Source organism: Rutidosis leptorrhynchoides, chromosome 11 (assembly GCF_046630445.1).
Source record: "Rutidosis leptorrhynchoides isolate AG116_Rl617_1_P2 chromosome 11, CSIRO_AGI_Rlap_v1, whole genome shotgun sequence".
Classification (NCBI taxonomy): Eukaryota; Viridiplantae; Streptophyta; class Magnoliopsida; order Asterales; family Asteraceae; genus Rutidosis; species Rutidosis leptorrhynchoides.
The window spans coordinates 382093473-382111911 of NC_092343.1; the positions used below are offsets into that span (position 1 = coordinate 382093473).

Sequence of the window (18439 nt, forward strand, 5' to 3'; positions counted from 1 at the left end):
AGAAACTATAAATATCACATTAGCAAACAGTGTGCTATAAGATAAATAATTAAACTATGTGGAACAAATAATCTACTAGAAAACAATGTCCAATAAAATTCTACAGAACATATTACTATAAGATTACTCTATTATTATTTTCTTTGAGGTAGCTTAGGATCCATCTTAACTACTTATATATTAGAAATAAATAATCAATAACTAATATCACCAAATATTTAGTCATTTTCATTTTCGTCATCACTATTGACATCAAGATCCATTTCTTCTGTAACGTCCATCCCATCATCACCATCATCCCCAATTCTATGCAAGTTGGGTACAACAGATGTGCTATTATTTGGATACCCTATAACCTGATCATCACCAGCTCCCATGTCAAATACATCTCTAAGTTTTACATGTCTCACAACCTCCCAATCTTTATTCTTAGGATCTATGGCATAGAACACCTTGTCAACTTGTGATGCCAAAACAAATGGATCATCAGTTATATTAGCGCCGGTGTGTGTTTTGTAGGAAAAGTTCACCAATTTCACACCATCAACTATCTTGCAGCCTCTATTAATATCGACCCAATCACATTTAAATAATATTACTCGTATAAGTCCAGAGTAGTTTAACTGGATAATGTCATTCAATTTCCCATAGTAGTTTACCGTGCCATTGACAGGCCTTCTATCCCGACTACTAGCATAACTTGCACCTTCCACAGTAACAACTACACCACTATTCTGAGTTTTTAGATACTTCTCTCTTTTTTTCGTGTGAAACCGGTAACCCTTTACAAGATAACCTGAATATCGTTTCACTGTTTTAACTGGGCCACGCGCAAGCCACTTTATCTCTTCGGTGACTGATTGATCTCCTTGCACTTCCATACGTGCAACCTGTAATAAATATTACTAACATCATATTCACATAGCTATTACGCACAGACACAGACACAGACACACACACACACACACACATACACACACACACACATACACACACACACACACACATATATATATATATATATATATATATATATATATATATATATATATATATATATATATATATATATATATATATATATATATATATATATATATATATATATATATATACATACATAGCATGGGATCAAAATTACCCTTTTCTGAAACCATTCACTGAATTGTTGGCAGTGAATCTTCTCAACTTCATACTCAGGTATCCGACGAGATCGGGTTTGTCTCTTAATTAGCCCTTTATGTTCCCTACATATATATATATCATCTCTAAATTAATAGGTGACCTATAAGAAAACAGTTAATATGTAAATATACAAAACATTTGTAGTCATGATTTATCTTACTCTCGAAAAGGTGTAACTGAATCAACATTAAAAAGCACATAACGATGTGCTTGAGCGAGTGAGATCTCATCAATTGCTGAATTTGAAGACCTTTTTCGAATTGATAATCGAGAACACGATTTACGTCCTAATGGTCTGCCAGGACAAAAATTGTTGGATTCCTCAAGCTCATTTTGCTCATTTTGCTCATTATCATCAACGTCATCATTCCTAACAGATCTAGTAAAGATGGTTTCAACTCCTTTGAGATATCTAGAGCAAAATGTCAAACTTTCTTGAGCTAAGTAACCTTCAGCAATTGAACCTTCAGGATGAGCTCGATTGTTCACATACGACTTAAGAGTAAGAAGGTCCCTACACAGTTAGAAAAAAATAATCAATTCACAATTTTAGAAAAATAAAAATATTGTAAGAAATGTTTAAAAACTCATTATTTACCTTTCAATTGGGTACATCCAATGAAAAGCTACAGGACCTCCAAGTTTCACCTCCTTGACTAAGTGTATCACCAAGTGAACCATCACAGTAAAGAAGAATGGCGGGAATATCTTCTCCATTTTGCACAAAGTGTCATAACCCGACCTTAACCATAAGGACGAATACAATAACATATGATTTCATCACGAGGTATTGACCTCTATATGCGACATTTTTCAAAAACAGCATTCGTTTTTACAATACAAACCATAGCTTTTATTACAAATACAAGGTTTAGACAACTTAATAATGATTATCGTTTACCGATAATCTTAGACTTAGAAACTTTACATGTGATAATAACAATACGACCTCCAACATATTTTACATTACAAATCCTCCGATATGCAGTTTTATTTTTGACACAAATATGCATACTCAAGATCTTGCTTAAATTCAACATGTTGCAGCGGAAGCTTTTAGTTATCACCTGAGAATAAACATGCTTAAAACGTCAACATAAAGTTGGTGAGATATAGGTTTAAAGCCGGAAGCGTTATGAATATAGACCACAAGATTTCATATATAAACGTTTTAATAAAAATATTCTAAGTTATTGAGCACTTGATAACCATACTTAACATTTAATCAACGTCGCATATTCCCTTTATTATGAAATCTTACTACACCGTACCAAGTGTAGTCACCGAAACGAAGTACTGTGCAACCGTTGAATACTGGTCGTCCAGTCCGGTTGGGGTTGTCAGGCCCGATAGATCTATCAACAGGATTCGCGTTTACAATACCTCATGTAAATAGTAGTTACCAAGTTACAGGGAAGTATGCCAGTGGTACAACTCAACGTAGAATATATTTTTTAATCACTTGTGTCCATAACGTAAATCATAAAATGCATGTATTCTCATCCCGAAATATTTAGAGTTTAAAAGTGGGACTATATACTCACTTTTGTCTTGAAGGTATTTAACTCGACTTGGTCTCCGATAGATATCACGAACCTAACCATATATATATAATATATCAACATATTTTCTTTTCAAGTAATCGTTACATATATATATATATATATATATATATATATATATATATATATATATATATATATATATATATACTTTTAATACTTTTAATATTTTTTTTAGTCCGTAGTTAGCAGTCCGATGTTAGTGGTCCACAATTAGTTGCTTAAATAAAATAAATAAAGACCCCATCGTATTCGTGTTGATCAGAATTAATCTTGACCCATGGTACCATGTTGTCAAATGACGTGTTGCGTACATAAAGTACCGTGTTGTCAAATTACGTGTTGCGTACAATCATGAGGTCTTATGATTAATCTTCTCGTGTTGTTTACGGGTGGTCCTGAAATATATAAAATAAAATCATAAGTAAATATATATTAAATATTATGTTAATTAGCCAAGATATGATTAACCCGATTTTGTCATAATATGATATATTACAGGTCTTGAAGTGTTTTTAAAAATCAAATTAGAAGGATCTATTTAGTTTGCGAACAAGTTTGAAATCACTCAAACTATGTTCTTGTTGTTAAAATTTTATAACACAAAATAAAATAGCTATATAAATATGAATCGAATAAGGTTATGAATAAGGTTTCTACCTCAAGTTACTTGGACAAAGCTACTGGAAAAGGTAAGAAAAATCTTGGAATCAAAAGAGTGGTGGAGTGGGATTGAAAGATTGGAAGTAATCTCCTTGAAATCGGATGACTATATTGATACGTTCTTGAGTAGGTAAATGAAGAGAGATTAGGGAGTGAATTAACTCGAAAGAAAATTGGAAATGAAATTGTATGTGTGTGTGTGCAAAATAGCATGATTATGGGATGGATATATAGGAGATTTAGTTTGTTTTCTTGCACAAAAGTCACACATGAGGTTAAATGGCTGGTTCCCACATGTAACATCATGTCTAGTGGCTGATCATTGAAGTTTATTGTTGGTATATACCAATAGTAAATACGTATAGAAGCTATGTATGATACAGTTACATATACCCTTGATATACTTGTAGAAATTTTGAGGAATCGGAACGAGAATTCAAATATGGACGGGTTTATAACTGTAAAAGAGGCTCAAAACTGGGCTTTTATTTTTGGGTCAAACCGGGCCAAAATAAAATTTTAAGACATTTTTAATAAAGCAATGTTAGCCACCCCTTGGACCCCGCTTATCGGGGGCGCTGCCCCCGAACCCCCGTCATAATCAAGATAAGTTCAAACAAGTGTGCACTCCACACTTATCAAGATTATTTTGGTTACAAATTAATCGCATTACACTTAAATCATATTGGTGACATAGATCACCAACACATTATATATTGTAAGTATATATGTCAAAGAATGTTACATATAGTTATCGTTTTGATAACTTAAGTTAGTGGTCTCAAAGTATACTTATAACTCATTGTTGTTAGTTCACAATGAAATGTTAAACCATCCTTAAATCATGTTAAATATGTATAGATATGTACATATACATAATCGTATAATTATCGTGTGTTATATAGTTCGTGATATCATCGGTCAAATTGGACGGTCAAACGTTGTGTGAAACTCTTTTCAAAAACATAAGTCTCAACAGTTTGGATTGCTTATCATGTTGGTAAGGTTTATTTTATGTAAATATTAATCTCATAAGTATAAAACGATCGGAAAAATCCAGGTCGTTACAGTACCTACCCGTTAAATAAATTTCGTCCCGAAATTTTAAAGTTGTACCTATTTTGCGTTGTCCGGAAACAAATGTGGATACTTTTGTTTCATCTGATCCTCTCGTTCCCAAGTAAACTCGGGACCCCTTCGAGCATTCCAACGAACCTTAACGATTGGTATGTTGCTCTGCTTGAGTCGTTTAACTTCACGGTCCATGATTTCGACTGGTTCTTCTATGAATTGTAGTTTCTCATCGACTTGGATTTCTTCAAGAGGAATGGTGAGATCTTCCTTTGCAAGACATTTCTTGAGGTTTGAGACGTGAAATGAATTATGTACCCCGGTGAGTTGTTGTGGTAACTCGAGTCGATAAGCTACCGGTCCGATGCGTTCGATGATCTTGAACGGGCCTACATACCTTGGGTTCAGTTTACCCCTTTTTCCAAAACGTATTACACCTTTCCAAGGTGACACCTTTAGCATAACCATGTCACCGATCTGAAACTCTAATGGTTTCCTTCGAACATCGGCGTAGCTCTTTTGGCGACTACGGGCTGTTTTCAATCTCTCCTTGATTTGCACTATCTTCTCAGTAGTTTCATGGATGATCTCGGGACCAGTTAATTGTCGATCTCCTACTTCATTCCAACAGATAGGGGATCTACACTTCCTTCCATACAGTGCTTCGAATGGTGCAGCTTTAATGCTCGCATGATAACTATTATTATACGAGAATTCTGCTAATGGTAGATATTTATCCCATCCATTTCCAAAATCGATCACACATGCCCTGAGCATGTCTTCAAGAGTCTGAATTTTTCTTTCACTCTGCCCGTCAGTTTGCGGATGGTATGCGGTGCTCATATCCAAACGGGTTCCCAGGGCCTCCTGTAGTGATTGCCAAAACTTTGATGTAAATCTACTATCACGATCGGATATAATGGAAATAGGTATTCCATGCATTGAAACAATTTCCTTTATGTATAATCGTAATAGTTTCTCCATTCTATCCGTTTCCTTTATAGGCAAGAAATGTGCAGATTTGGTGAGACGATCAACTATTACCCAAATGGTGTCATAACCCCAGGCAGTCTTAGGTAACTTTGTGATGAAATCCATGGTAATACCATCCCATTTCCATTCTGGGATTTCTGGTTGTTGAAGTAACCCTGACGGCTTCTGATGTTCTGCTTTGACGTTGGAACAAGTTAAACATTCCCCAACATATGTTGCAACATCTGTCTTTAAATTAGGCCACCAATAATGCGTCTTAAGATCTTGATACATTTTTCCAACTCCAGGATGTATCGAGTATCTTGTCTTATGTGCCTCATTCAATATCAACTTCCTTAATCCACCCAACTTCGGTACCCAAATACGGTTTGCAAAATATCGAATTCCGTCTTCCCGCATAACGAGATGCTTCTCATACTTCTTCATTATTTCATTTCCTATGTTTTCTTTAGTAAGAGCTTCTCGTTGAGCCTCTTTGATTTGTGAGTTGAGATTCATGCGAATTTTTATGTTCATTGCTCGTACTCGAATTGGTTCCCATTCCTTTCTGCTTAGAGCGTCGGCTACTACATTCGCTTTCCCGGGATGATAGCGAATCTCACAATCATAGTCGTTTATCAGGTCGACCCACCTACGTTGCCTCATGTTCAGCTGTTTCTGATCGAAAATATGTTGAAGGCTTTTATGATCAGTAAACACAGTGCATTTAACTCCATATAAATAGTGTCTCCATATCTTCAATGCAAACACTAATGCCCCCAATTCTAGATCATGCGTCGTATAATTCCGCTCGTGAATCTTCAATTGTCGAGATGCGTATGCAATAACTTTCTTTCGTTGCATAAGGACGCAACCAAAACCTTGTCGCGAAGCGTCACAATATATCTCAAAATCATCGTTCCCTTCAGGTAACGATAAAATAGGTGCCGTGGTCAACTTCTTCTTGAGTAATTGAAATGCACTCTCCTGCTCAACGGTCCATTCGTACTTCTTCCCTTTTTGTGTTAACGCTGTCAATGGTTTAGCTATTCGGGAAAAATCTTGAATAAACCTTCTATAATAACCGGCTAAACCCAAAAATTGGCGTATCTGCGTTGGTGTCTTAGGAGTCTCCCATTTTTCAATGGCCTCAATTTTAGCTGGATCAACCTGAATTCCTTTGCTACTAACAACGTGGCCAAGAAATTGCACTTCTTTCAACCAAAATGCACACTTAGAAAATTTGGCGTATAACTGTTCTTTTCTTAACAATTCTAATACCAACCTTAAATGCTGCTCATGCTCTTGCTCACTCTTGGAATAGATAAGAATATCGTCAATGAAAACGATAACAAACTTATCTAAATACGGACTACAAACTCGATTCATGAGGTCCATGAATACAGCTGGCGCATTAGTCAACCCAAACGGCATGACCAAAAATTCATAATGACCATAGCGTGTCCGAAAAGCAGTTTTCGGAATATCTTCTTCTTTGACACGTAATTGATGATAGCCCGATCTTAAGTCGATTTTCGAGTACACACATGATCCTTGTAATTGATCAAATAAGTCATCAATTCTCGGTAGTGGATACCGATTCTTGATAGTTAACTTATTTAATTCACGATAATCTATACACATTCAAAAAGATCCATCTTTCTTCTTGACGAATAAAATCGGAGCTCCCCACGGTGAAGTGCTCGGTCGAATGAAACCGCGGTCCAGTAATTCTTGTAACTGGCTTTGTAACTCTTTCATCTCAGATGGTGCAAGTCTATATGGAGCACGAGCCACTGGTGCAGCTCCTGGTACTAGATCTATTTGAAATTCTACAGATCTAAAAGGAGGTAATCCCGGCAACTCTTCAGGAAATACTTCACGAAAATCTCTTGCCACAGGCACGTCGTTGATGCTCTTTACTTTTTCCTTCATTTCAACTTTATTAACATGTGCTAGGATAGCATAGCACCCTTTCTTCAAGCACTTTTGAGCTTTCAAACAACTAATGAGTTTTAGCTTTGAGTTACCCTTCTCTCCATAAATCATTAATGGCGTTCTATCCTTACGAGGAATGCGAATTGCCTTCTTGGCGCACACAACTTCAGCTCCTATTTTGGACATCCAGTCCATGCCGACTATTACATCAAAACTTCCTAATTCTACGGGTATCAAATTAATCTTAAATGTTTCTCCGGCTAAATTTATTTTACAATCACGGCAAATTTTATCGGCTTTAATTAGTTTACCATTAGCTAACTCAATCATGTACTTAGCATCTAAAGGTAATGATGAACAATTCAATTTAGCGTGAAAGTCTCTACACACGTAACTTCTATCGGCACCAGTATCAAATATAATAGATGCGGATAAGTTATTAATGGTAAACGTACCCGTAACAAGCTCCGGGTCTTCATACACCTCCCTAGCATTAATAACAAATGCTCTTCCACGTGCAGATCCGTTATTCTTCTCTGGATTCGGGCACTGACTCTTATAATGACCCTGTTTCCCACACCCATAACAAGTAACAGTGGCCAAGGCAGTTCTATTTGCATTGGTGGCAGGAGTCTTGGTACCGTTTGTATTTGTAGCGGGAACCCTACAATCTTCGGCAAGATGACCTTTTCGATTACAATTGTTGCACACCACATTACAATAACCAGAGTGATGTTTGTGGCATCTGTTACATAAAGGATTTCGTCCCTTGTAACCTGAGTTCGAACCGCTACCTGCACCTTGCGTGATTTCTTGTTTCTTGTTGGATTGTTGATGATTACCTTCCCACTTTCTTTTGTTTCCCGATGTCTTGACATCGGTGTTCTTATCCAGAATAATCTGGTCCATCAACTCGTTCGCCATGGTGATAGCTTCATGAATAGTCTTGGGTTTGGATGCTGTAACATTTGCCTTGACCTTTTTAGCAAACCGTCTTTGTACAGTTCAATCTTCCGTTCTTCGGTTGGTACCAATTCGGGACATAGCAAAGCTAATTCCATGAATCGCTGATTGTAGGTGGTGAGTTCAGTACCAACAGCTTTCAGGCTTCGTAATTCAGCTTCCAACTTCCTAACCTCGTTCCTTGGACAATATTCGTTGATTAGCATTGTTTTGAATTCTTCCCAAGGAGTATCATAAGCTACATCTCCTCCTACGGCCTTCACATAGTTTTTCCACCATGTGAGTGCACTATCTTGTAGGGTGCACGATGCATACTTGGTCATGTCCTTCTCAATACAACCACTAATTTTAAACACAGACTCAATCTTTTCGATCCACCGGGTTAAACCAACCGGTCCTTCTGTTCCACTGAATGATGAGGGCTTGCAACCTTGAAAAGTTTTGTAAGTGCACCCCACACGAGGATTTGGGTTAACTGCAGCACCTCTTGCAGCCTCGACCCATAACATTCTATCGTTCACTCGCTGATTGATGAGTTCCTGGATTTCTTGTTCCGTCATTCGGTTCAATCGCGCCATAATCTTCAACAAGAATGAAAAAAAATAATTATTCACATGGAATATTATAGATGTAGTATGTATTTACAGTACATCGTAGCTTATTAATAATATGAACCAGTTATTATTATAAAAGCCTTTTCTTCTTATTAGCGTTTTATAATTATATCTAGGGTAGTACCTACCCGTTAAAGTTCATACTTAATAGCTTAGTACAAAAATCAATTACTACCACCCAAATAATACTTAACCATGGAAAATTATTGCATTTCACACTTCACTATTTTACATATGCTTATCTTACATCAAAAATTAAGTAAACCACACTAGTAATATTATTCAAAACATTATATGATCCCATGGTTTAAAACAACAGCGCATCTTTTAACCCAAAGTGTTTGTGTTCAAAGAAATCGCTTAAAGGTTATCCTGGTTGTCTCCCTGCGTTTTGGCTGAGGAACCGAAGAACTGGATGTCGGGATAGAACTAATAGGAATAGCGGGAATAGGTGTGGAAGTATCTGGTGGAGTTGGTGCCACAACATCCTCTCTAGACTCGGGATTTAGATTTTCCATTTCAGTAGCCTTTCGTTTCTTTCCTCGTTCGAACTTGTCTTTCGTAATTTCCTGTATTTCTTCCTCCTCAGGATCACTTTCCGGTTCCTCTTCAATTGATTCATCCGGAACTTGTGAGTCTTCCCCAAAGGTATCGTTTTCATCATCAGATAGATTAATGACTGGAACACCATCTGAAGAGTCTGGTTCGGAGTCGCTGAATGTGATAATAAGTTCTAAGCCAGACATCTATCACATAACAACTAGCACGTTAATATCACATAATATTTACATATTAATTTTTAACCAACAAGGATAAGCAATAGTTTTCGAAATCAAACACGGTCAAAGTCCAGACTCACTAATGCATCCTAACAAACTCGATAAGACACACTAATGCAAATTCTCTGGTTCTCTAAGACCAACGCTCTGATACCACATGTCATAACCCGACCTTAACCATAAGGACGAATACAATAACATATGATTTCATCGCGAGGTATTGACCTCTATATGCGACATTTTTCAAAAACTGCATTCGTTTTTACAATACAAACCATAGCTTTTATTACAAATACAAGGTTTAAACAACTTAATAATGATTATCGTTTAGCGATAATCTTAGACTTACAAACTTTACATGTGATAATAACAATACGACCTCCAACATATTTTACATTACAAATCCTCCGATATGCAGTTTTATTTTTGACACAAATATGCATACTCAAGATCTTGCTTAAATTCAACATGTTGCAGCGGAAGCTTTTAGTTATCACCTGAGAATAAACATGCTTAAAACGTCAACATAAAGTTGGTGAGATATAGGTTTAAAGCCGGCAGCGTTATGAATATAGACCACAAGATTTCATATATAAACGTTTTAATAAAAATATTCTAAGTTGTTGAGCACTTGATAACCATACTTAACATTTAATCAACGTCGCATATTCCCTTTATTATGAAATCTTACTACACCGTACCAAGTGTAGTCACTGAAACGAAGTACTGTGCAACCGTTGAATACTGGTCGTCCAGTCCGGTTGGGGTTGTCAGGCCCGATAGATCTATCAACAGGATTCGCGTTTACAATACCTCATGTAAATAGTAGTTACCAAGTTACAGGGAAGTATGCCAGTGGTACAACTCAACGTAGAATATATTTTTTAATCACTTGTGTCCATAACGTAAATCATAAAATGCATGTATTCTCATCCCGAAATATTTAGAGTTTAAAAGTGGGACTATATACTCACTTTTGTCTTGAAGGTATTTAACTCGACTTGGTCTCCGATAGATATCACGAACCTAACCATATATATAATATATCAACATATTTTCTTTTCAAGTAATCGTTATATATATATATATATATATATATATATATATATATATATATATATATATATATATATATATATATATATATATATATATATATATATATATATATATATATATATATATATATATATATATATATATATATACTTTTAATACTTTTAATATTTTTTTTAGTCCGTAGTTAGCAGTCCGATGTTAGTGGTCCACAATTAGTTGCTTAAATAAAATAAATAAAGACCCCATCGTATTCGTGTTGATCAGAATTAATCTTGACCCATGGTACCATGTTGTCAAATGACGTGTTGCGTACATAAAGTATCGTGTTGTCAAATGACGTGTTGCGTACAATCATGAGGTCTTATGATTAATCTTCTCGTGTTGTTTACGGGTGGTCCTGAAATATATAAAATAAAATCATAAGTAAATATATATTAAATATTATGTTAATTAGCCAAGATATGATTAACCCGATTTTGTCATAATATGATATATTACAGGTCTTGAAGTATTTTTAAAAATCAAATTAGAAGGATCTATTTAGTTTGCGAACAAGTTTGAAATCACTCAAACTATGTTCTTGTTGTTAAAATTTTATAACACAAAATAAAATAGCTATATAAATATGAATCGAATAAGGTTATGAATAAGGTTTCTACCTCAAGTTACTTGGACAAAGCTACTGGAAAAGGTAAGAAAAATCTTGGAATCAAAAGAGTGGTGGAGTGGAATTGAAAGATTGGAAGTAATCTCCTTGAAATCGGATGACTATATTGATACGTTCTTGAGTAGGTAAATGAAGAGAGATTAGGGAGTGAATTAACTTGAAAGAAAATTGGAAATGAAATTGTATGTGTGTGTGTGCAAAATAGCATGATTATGGGATGGATATATAGGAGATTTAGTTTGTTTTCTTGCACAAAAGTCACACATGAGGTTAAATGGCTGGTTCCCACATGTAACATCATGTCTAGTGGCTGATCATTGAAGTTTATTGTTGGTATATACCAATAGTAAATACGTATAGAAGCTATGTATGATACGGTTACATATAACCTTGATATACTTGTAGAAATTTTGAGGAATCGGAACGAGAATTCAAATATGGACGGGTTTATAACTGTAAAAGAGGCTCAAAACTGGGCTTTTATTTTTGGGTCAAACCGGGCCAAAATAAAATTTTAAGACATTTTTAATAAAGCAATGTTAGCCACCCCTTGGACCCCGCTTATCGGGGGCGCTGCCCCCGAACCCCCGTCATAATCAAGATAAGTTCAAACAAGTGTGCACTCCACACTTCCCCAAACTTGTTCGATATTTATCAAGATTATTTTGGTTACAAATTAATCGCATTACACTTAAATCATATTGGTGACATAGATCACCAACACATTATATATTGTAAGTATATATGTCAAAGAATGTTACATATAGTTATCGTTTTGATAACTTAAGTTAGTGGTCTCAAAGTATACTTATAACTCATTGTTGTTAGTTCACAATGAAATGTTAAACCATCCTTAAATCATGTTAAATATGTATAGATATGTACATATACATAATCGTATAATTATCGTGTGTTATATAGTTCGTGATATCATCGGTCAAATTGGACGGTCAAACGTTGTGTGAAACTCTTTTCAAAAACATAAGTCTCAACAGTTTGGATTGCTTATCATGTTGGTAAGGTTTATTTTATGTAAATATTAATCTCATAAGTATAAAACGATCGGAAAAATCCGGGTCGTTACACAAAGTGACCGCAACTTTAGAATCAAGAAACTGAATATCGAAGTCGGATAAATCTTTGTAGCAAATGATTCTAAAAAAGTCACAAAGCTCAATTATAACTGAGCTTACATGGTCGGGCAGAGTTCCTCGTAATGCAATAGGCAGATACTCTTGCATCAACATATGACAATCGTAACTTTTTAGACCAATTAATTTTCTATCGTTAAGTTGAACACATCCGGAGATGTTGGATGAAAATTCATTAGGAGGCTTTATTAATTTTAAGGTATTTAAGAACATGATCTTCTCATCTCGAGTCATTTGGTAACATGCTTTTGGCATGAAAGAAGTGTCACTCCTAGGTCGTTTCTTTGGATGTAATTCTTTTCTTATACCCAAGTGTTGTAAGTCAAGTCTGGCTTTGTAGTTATCTTTTGACTTCCCCTCTTGTCCTAGTATAGTCCCTACAATGTTGTCACAAACATTTTTTTCTATGTGCATCACATCAAGATTGTGTCGCAACAACAAATGCTCCCAATATGGCAACATGAAAAAAATACTTTTCTTTTTCCACGGACCACCGTCAACAATATCTACAAGAAATCCCTTGTCATCTAACTGTTGTAGAACCTGCTCCCCTGAAGGACAAATGGGTGCCACTCTTAATTCTTGACCTCCCATAAATGACCTTGTATCTCTACGCCAAGGATGATCAGTTGAAAGCCATCTCCTATGACACATATAACACCACTTTCTTCCATGAGTTAGCCATTTAGAATCAGTATCAAACCCACAGGAAGGACATGCACGTTCTCCCTTTGTGCTCCACCCAGATAGATTGGCATAACCCGGAAAGTCTGAAATAGTACACAAAAGGGCTGCCTTCATTTGAAAAATTTGTTTTGTTGAAGCATCGTACGTCTCTACTCCAACCTCCCAGAGCTCTTTTAACTCTTTTATAAGAGGTTGCATGTACACATCTATCTTGTTTCCCGGACCTTTAGGACCAGGTATTATTAAAGATAGAATGAAATTTGGTTGCTTCATTACCATCCAGGGGGGCAAGTTGTATGGAATAAGAAAAACAGGCCAAATACTATGCGTTATATTCATAGTCCTGAATGGGTTAAAACCATCACTTGCTAGAGCTAAACGAACATTGCGTGGATCACTAGAAAATTCGGGATACTTTTGATCAAAATGTTTCCATGCTAGAGCATCAGCCGGATGTCTTAATTTTCCATCTTTTATGCGTTCATCATGATGCCACTTCATAAGATTAGTTGTCTTTGACGACATGAACAGCCTTTGGAGTCTAGGCTTTAAAGGAAACCATCGTAATATTTTTGAGGCTTTCTTCTTTGGAAGACTTGTTTCTTCTTGTGGATTTTCAGAAACTTTCCATCTAGATGAACCACATGTAGAGCAATTTTCTTTATTTTCATTCTCCTCCCAAAACAACATGCAACCATTTGGACATGAATGTATTTTTACATATCCTAAACCTAGATTTGACATCATTTTTTTCACTTGTTGTGTTGTTTTAGGCAGCAAATTACCTTCAGGTAACAAATCACTTAGAAACTCCAACAACATAGAAAATGACTTGTTACTCCATCCATTTAAGCACTTAATGTGGTACAAATGTACCACACAAGATAATTTGTTGACTTTAGAATTAGGATACACCTGTTTTTCGGCGTCTTTAAGTAGATCATCAAGTTTATTTCGCCCTATCTCTATAGGTTGATCATTACTCGTATTAGTATCACCTTCTTCTAGACCATCTCCACAAGAAATATCTGTTGGGAAAAGATCATTCAACATGTTGTGCATGTCATGCTGAGCTGTCTCGTCTTCCCCATTATGAATGGTATTCGAAGATGTAGCAACAGATCCTTCTCCATTATATACCCATTTTAAATACTCTGACCGAAAGCCCCAATTTAAGAGGTGATAAAAGACATCATCCCTTTTCAAATAATACATATTTAGACAGCGTGAACACGGACATAAAATCTTCCCATCGACACTTGACCTCTCGAAGGCAAAATTTAAAAAAAATTGTACACCACTAGTGAAAGACTCACTTGATCTTGGGGCAGTATAAATCCATGATCTTTTCATTACTACTCAACAACTGTTGTAAATAACAATTACGTACGTTTACTCGATTTTCATTTTCAACAATTGTTTTAGCTATAGCTTAATTAATTAGCAACATGAACACCTAACAACATGACTTTTTATCGATAACAACTACATATATAAGAATTAATAGCAAAGATTTGTACTTAAATTAAATAAATTTATTAGTAGATTTTACAATCATACTAAATTAACAAAACAACTTTTATAAAATTACATATTATATGTGATTTATATTCAAAAAATATCAATGTTTAAAGATATACTCGATTCACCAATAATAATATAACAAAAAGCAGACACCCTTCTATTTAGGAGATTAATTAACGATCCATATATCACTTAACCAATAACAGAGTGCAATCAAACACTATTGATATCATTTTATAGGAATAGTACATCATCAAACAAATCACGTTTAATCAAATTAATATGAAAAAAAATTAACTCAACTATTCACTTATTAGGCTATTAACAAAGCAATAATAATAAAGAAAAAATATACTTACACCATGAGAAACTACCTGAGTATACAGATCATTGTGATTTTCTTCCAAGAGACTCTGCGGAATGAAAAGAAAAGTATTGATAAAAGATGTAATTCAATTGAGGGGATGTATATAAATTTTAGGAAGTTAGAGAATTTTAGGGAAGTGGAGAAAATTAAGGAACGTGAGTCTCAGAGGGAAAATTCTCATACTCCCGCCAAGATTTTTAGCATTATTTTTAACAAGTGACTAATGTAGCATAATCTACAATCTTATATTAAAATAATAAAATTAAAAATCTATAAATTCAGGATATATGGTGATATGGTGGATACAATTCCTAGTAGCAAACTTGCAGGAAATATGAAAATAAAATATCATCGTAATTAGAAAAATTAAAACTTACATCCTATTTGAGTTATTCGATAAGTGAATTAACTTAGAAAATCTTCCATCACTTTCAATCTTTATCAATTTCATTAATATCAAAAAATGTAATCACTTTAGGTTTAGTTTTAATTTTATGACCAGGAGCTAGAAAAGCTAAATTTAATGGCACTTTACCATCCCACGGTCTCTGTGCGGTCGGTGTTGCGAATGGTAAGAAGCCCTGCTAACGACGAATAATTGGCTTCCCTCGTAGGATTTCATATTTAGTGTGTTGAAATTCGATTGGAGCGTCAAGAACACAATGGTCACCATCGGATGTCTTGACATTTGAAGAATTTGAGATGACAGAGGAGGTGGGTTTGGGGTGTTTAGGGGTTTCGGTGAGATGCATGTTTGAGAATTGAAATTGGGGGTTTGGTGGCAGTGGTAGATGAGGAAATTGATTTAGGAGGATGAATCACCAGGAGGGAGGAGATGAAAGACAATTAACTTAATAAGTTAAAAAATAATAAATAATATTCAACTTTATAAACATGTTAACATTACAACTTTCGAATTTTTTTATAATGTATGTATCTTTTATATATATATATATATATATATATATATATATATATATATACATATTTTGAAGTTTGGTATATATATATATATATATATATATATATATATATATATATGAGAGAGGATCCTGAGAATTTTTTTAGTGTGAGAACTCTAGGAACTCAAAAATACACTGAAATTCGAACAAAAAGGGACATGGACGAGCAAAAAAAGCAGACGGACCAACAAAAATCACCATAGTCGAACAAAAAAAAACACGGACGAACGATTTTTTTTTGTTCGAATTACCAAAATGTAGAACACATTTTTGTTCGACTATCAATATTTTTGTTCGACTACCGCTGTGTTCTACATTTTTTGTTCGACTGTCAAAAATGTAGAACACATTTTGTTCGACTATCGCATTTTTTGTTCGATTATCACCTTTTTTGTTCGGCCGTGTTTTTTTGTTCGTTCTTCCCATTTTTTGCTCGAATTCCCCATTTTTTGTTCGTCTGTGTCTCATTTTTGCTAGAATTTCCCTTTTTGCTTGAATTTCAGTGTATTTTTAAGTTCTCTGGGTTCTCACACCAAAAAAGTTCTCATTTGATCTCTCTACTATATATATATATATATATATATATATATATATATATATATATATATATATATATATATATATATATCAATACATTTTAATTAAATTATCTTAATCTTTATAAATGAAACATGGAACTTATCTACTTATTATCTATTTCCTCCATCCCATATTAGTTGTTTCTAAACAAAAAACACACAACTTAAGAAAATATCATAAAAATATCATAAAAGTACATGTCATAATATTAGTGTACTTTCTTTTTACATTCATGTTTTACCCCTTACTTTTTCTTTCTCCTTTAATCCTATCTACATACATTAAGACCATTTGTATCGGTACCAAGTGACGGCATCACTTGGTGATGTGGCGGAGAAGAAACGCCAGAATCTGGCGTAACAAGGCGTCACTTGGTGGTGTTTCTTTGGCGTCAGTTGAAAAGAGACGGGAGAAGAAACATGTGTTTCTTGTTTTTTTTTTGTTTTTTTATAAATTTAAAAATATCATTTTTATTCCCTATTAATACTTAATCCAATTATATTTTAACACATCATCACAATACTCCTAACCAACAAACACATCATCAATTATCGTTGGAACCTTTCCGCTAAGGGGATAGAGATTAATTCGGTTGTTTGTCCACTTTGCAATAATAATATTGAGACTCGGGATCACTTATTCTTCGATTGTGACTTGGCTAAAGAGATTTGGCTTAGAGTTCGAGTGTGGCTTGACTACGCTCTTCCTATTTGTTTTTCATGGGATACTTTCATTACATGGTTAGAGGGTTATTTGGCGGTTTCAGAACGAAGTTTTTTTTAATAATTCTTTTTGTAATAGGAGTAACTTATTTGATGGCATTCATTTATATATTATCGTTTCGTTGGATTAAAAATAGAGGTCATCTAGTTTCGAATTGAAACTCATGTTTATCTATGTCATTGTAATTATCCTTAGCGCCTTGCTAGGGATCGTTTTATTTATTTAATTGATTTTTTGGACGTAAAAAAAAAACTATCAGTCAAATGTATAATTGATTATATATATGAGTAAATACAAAATATGTAAAGTTAATCAATTAAATATACATTAACTTATATATTTCTTATCAATTACTTCTTACTAATATACATAAGCATTAATGGCAAATATGAAATTTAATTGCCACTAAAATGAGCGTACGATAATGACATACATTATTTGTGTCACTAATATATATGTGCATTAATGACATATAATATTTGTACCACTGATATGTATATGAAATCACGGCATATATGAACTTATGCCACTAAAATGTGTGTACATCGATGACATATAATATATGTGCCATTAATATACATGTAAGATAATGGCATATATATAATTGTGTCACTAGTACACATGCACTTTAATGGCATATACGAAATTGTACCACTAAACTGTGCGTACTTTAGTGACATATAATATTTGTGCCACTAATATACATGTGAACTAATGGCATATATGAACTTATGCCACAAAATTGTGTGTAAATTAATGGCATATAGTATTTTTGCCACTAATATACGTGTGCAATAATGGCATATATGAAATTGTGCCACTAATACACATACACTTTAATGGCATATATAAAATTGTGCCACAACTATTCATGTACATCAATGGCACAATGTTAAAAATGCCACTAAATGTCATTTGTAATTGGTGGCATACACCAAAGTGCCATTATAAGCTACATATAATGGCACATAAA

General features: G+C 34.4%; 1 protein-coding gene across 1 annotated transcript; it reads right to left on the reverse strand.

The window, feature by feature from the left end:
- Positions 1-218: 218 nt before the first annotated feature.
- LOC139875993 (uncharacterized) lies at positions 219-14526 on the reverse strand. Its single transcript, XM_071863290.1, has 5 exons — positions 12558-14526; positions 1784-1841; positions 1346-1699; positions 1142-1247; positions 219-890 (listed from the first exon to the last, which is right to left on the reverse strand). Exons 1-5 carry the CDS (start codon positions 14524-14526, stop codon positions 219-221), a joined length of 3159 nt encoding a protein of 1052 aa, XP_071719391.1.
- Positions 14527-18439: the final 3913 nt, after the last annotated feature.